Raw genomic sequence first — 2,549 nt, 5'->3', positions numbered from 1 at the left:
GTTATATTTTTGTTCAACCCCTTAAATTAAAGCTTAAAGTCTGCAGCACTACAATTTCATCTGGATTGTTTTATTTTAATTCTATTCTGGTGGCGTACAGAGCCGATCGAAATTATGAGAGAGTCATTGTCCAAATATATGACCTAACTGTATGTACAACAATTCTGTCACGACAACATAAATGCATATTTAAATAATCACACATAAAGACGAAGAGAATAAAAACAAGAAAAACGTCCCGCCGCTGTTTCTGGAAACACTTCACAGTGTGGTCTCAAACGAATCGACTGAACAATTTTTGAACCGCTTGAAACGAACTGTCCGAACGAACCGATTCGCCAAAATGAATCAGACTTCTGCACGATATCATCCCTCAATCCGACGCCTTCTGTTCCTCTCTCTCTCAAAACCGTCTGCCTCCCTGGGGTCCTCCTGCAAGGTCAGGCATGGTAGAAAAGAAGGAAATTAAACGACCGGAGAGAACATTTGACACAAAACAATTTTGTCATGCTAAATAATGCTAATAAAAAATACATTTTGTATTTCATAACAATAGGTCTCCCAAACAAACAACAGTGTCAGTACGATACGAAATACTAATGTTTCTTAATTCACATATTTTCAAATGTAAACGATATCCTACATGCTTATTATCATTTCATTCATAGCCTACTGCACATTGCTTATTTCATATTAGGCAGAGCCCCGTCGGTCTCCATACTTGGGCAGTTGCTACAACCCGGAAGTGCGTCGTCAGCGCACATGACCGGAACTCGATCACATGATCAGTGTTTTCAAAGAAAACTTGTATCCATTCAGCCGGACGCGGCTGAGATCCTGCGCTTTATCACTGTAAGTTAATTTTATTACCTATCATATATCCATAACCTTTATTCGACAACTAACGACACTTAAAAACGCAGCTGGTTGTAAATAAAGCTAGAAGGTTTGATGTCATTAATATAAGTTCAAAAGCAAACATATGCAGTTTTATGATTAATGTTATATATTGCCATGCTGATTATACACTGTACATGTTATTGGATCATATTTATTAAAGTAAATGTGCATCTTGGTTGTTTTGCTCCTCAATGGACAGGGCTTTGCTTGATCATCTGAATTGGTCAGTGTTGGTCAATACAGTATTGATCTGTCTTTATTTTTAGAGTCTTAAGGTTGCAGTGACCTGTTATCTGTGAGAAGTCATGAGACTTGTGATTCTGGACGACTATGATCTGGCCAGCGAATGGGCTGCAAAGTACATCCGCAACCGGATCATCCAGTTCAAACCCACTGCTGACCGCTACTTCACTTTAGGACTTCCAACAGGTGAACTAAAAGTTACCAAACAGTTCCCAATGTATAAAATCCAGTCCTGCCCTATATATGTCTTTCTTGTTGAATATCCTGTTTCTCTCAGAAATATATCAGAATCTGGAATTTCTGTATATCAGGAAGATTATTATATAATTTGATTATTTGCAGGTAGCACACCCCTCGGCTGCTATAGAAAGCTGATCGAATACCACAAGAATGGAGACCTGTCCTTCAAATACGTGAAGACCTTTAACATGGATGAATATGTGGGTGAGTGTGAACTGAACTGCACAGATCGCTTCTCACAAAAGTGCTGAGTACGCAAGATCTCCACAAACTCTCTCGAAACACTGCAGAACGAGAGCTGCCGGTGCAGCAAGTCAGCATAAAACAACGCATGGATAACGCATAAAACAATGTTAAAGAGCATTTACACACTGGCCCTTCATCCTCATCCCTTTCTAGTCTAGTTCAGAAAACATTTAATAAACATTTATAGTTGCATTGTGACATTTTCACGACTTAAAAAAAGCATGTTTTCCATCAAACTCTCATCGTAATGAATCTAGTTGGTTTACTTTTTTTTTGTAATTTTCATTATTATCAGTGAAGATTCTCATTAATTGAATGCATTGGTAGATTAGAAAATACTGTAATAATTAAAAGCAGCATCATAATTTCTTTCTAAATTTGTCTTCATCTTCAGGTCTGCCCAGGGATCATCCTGAGAGCTATCACTCCTACATGTGGAATAATTTCTTTAAGCACATTGACATCGAACCCCAGAACACCCATATACTGGACGGCAACACCAGCGACCTGCAGGCCGAGTGTGAAGCCTTTGAGCAGAAAATTACTGCTGCTGGTGGAATTGAGCTGTTTGTGGGAGGTGCATACAATACATCAGATCCCAATAATTGGTTTTCCAGACACGGATTAATTGAGAGACACCAGTAACAGTGCTTTGTGATGCATATCTTAATCTGCACTCACAAAACTGACTCTCTAAGTAGTTAAACTGCTGCACTAACAAATGCTTTTTGTCAGTAATGCTTGTATGGTGATTGCACATTCAACTCCAAAATCAAAGGTGTGTTTGTTGGCCACTGAATTGATTCTTAAGCTTGCTGTAGCAATAATTGATTGAATTGTTGTCAGTTTTATTGTAGTATTATTTATATACTATTTATATCGAATTAGCATTTATTTTAATATTTTTAACTAAGTTTTAC

At 37.8% G+C, this 2,549-nt stretch overlaps 1 protein-coding gene across 1 annotated transcript in view; it reads left to right on the top strand.

Moving 5' to 3' along the window:
- Window positions 1-753: 753 nt before the first annotated feature.
- LOC107589118 (glucosamine-6-phosphate isomerase 2-like) overlaps window positions 754-2,549 on the top strand; it is a 7,757-nt gene continuing 5,961 nt past the window's right edge. Inside the window, exons 1-4 of the mRNA XM_016277467.1 lie at window positions 754-852; window positions 1,167-1,329; window positions 1,486-1,587; window positions 2,024-2,206. Of these exons, the coding sequence (XP_016132953.1) occupies window positions 1,206-1,329; window positions 1,486-1,587; window positions 2,024-2,206 (409 nt within the window). The 5' untranslated portion in view covers window positions 754-852; window positions 1,167-1,205. The remainder of the gene's footprint in view (window positions 853-1,166; window positions 1,330-1,485; window positions 1,588-2,023; window positions 2,207-2,549) is intronic.

Source organism: Sinocyclocheilus grahami, unplaced genomic scaffold (genome assembly GCF_001515645.1).
Source record: "Sinocyclocheilus grahami isolate Dianchi unplaced genomic scaffold, SAMN03320097.WGS_v1.1 scaffold112.1, whole genome shotgun sequence".
Lineage (NCBI taxonomy): Eukaryota > Metazoa > Chordata > Actinopteri > Cypriniformes > Cyprinidae > Sinocyclocheilus > Sinocyclocheilus grahami.
The sequence above is the reverse complement of the archived record's forward strand: the minus strand, read 5'-3'. Positions and strand labels throughout refer to the sequence as shown.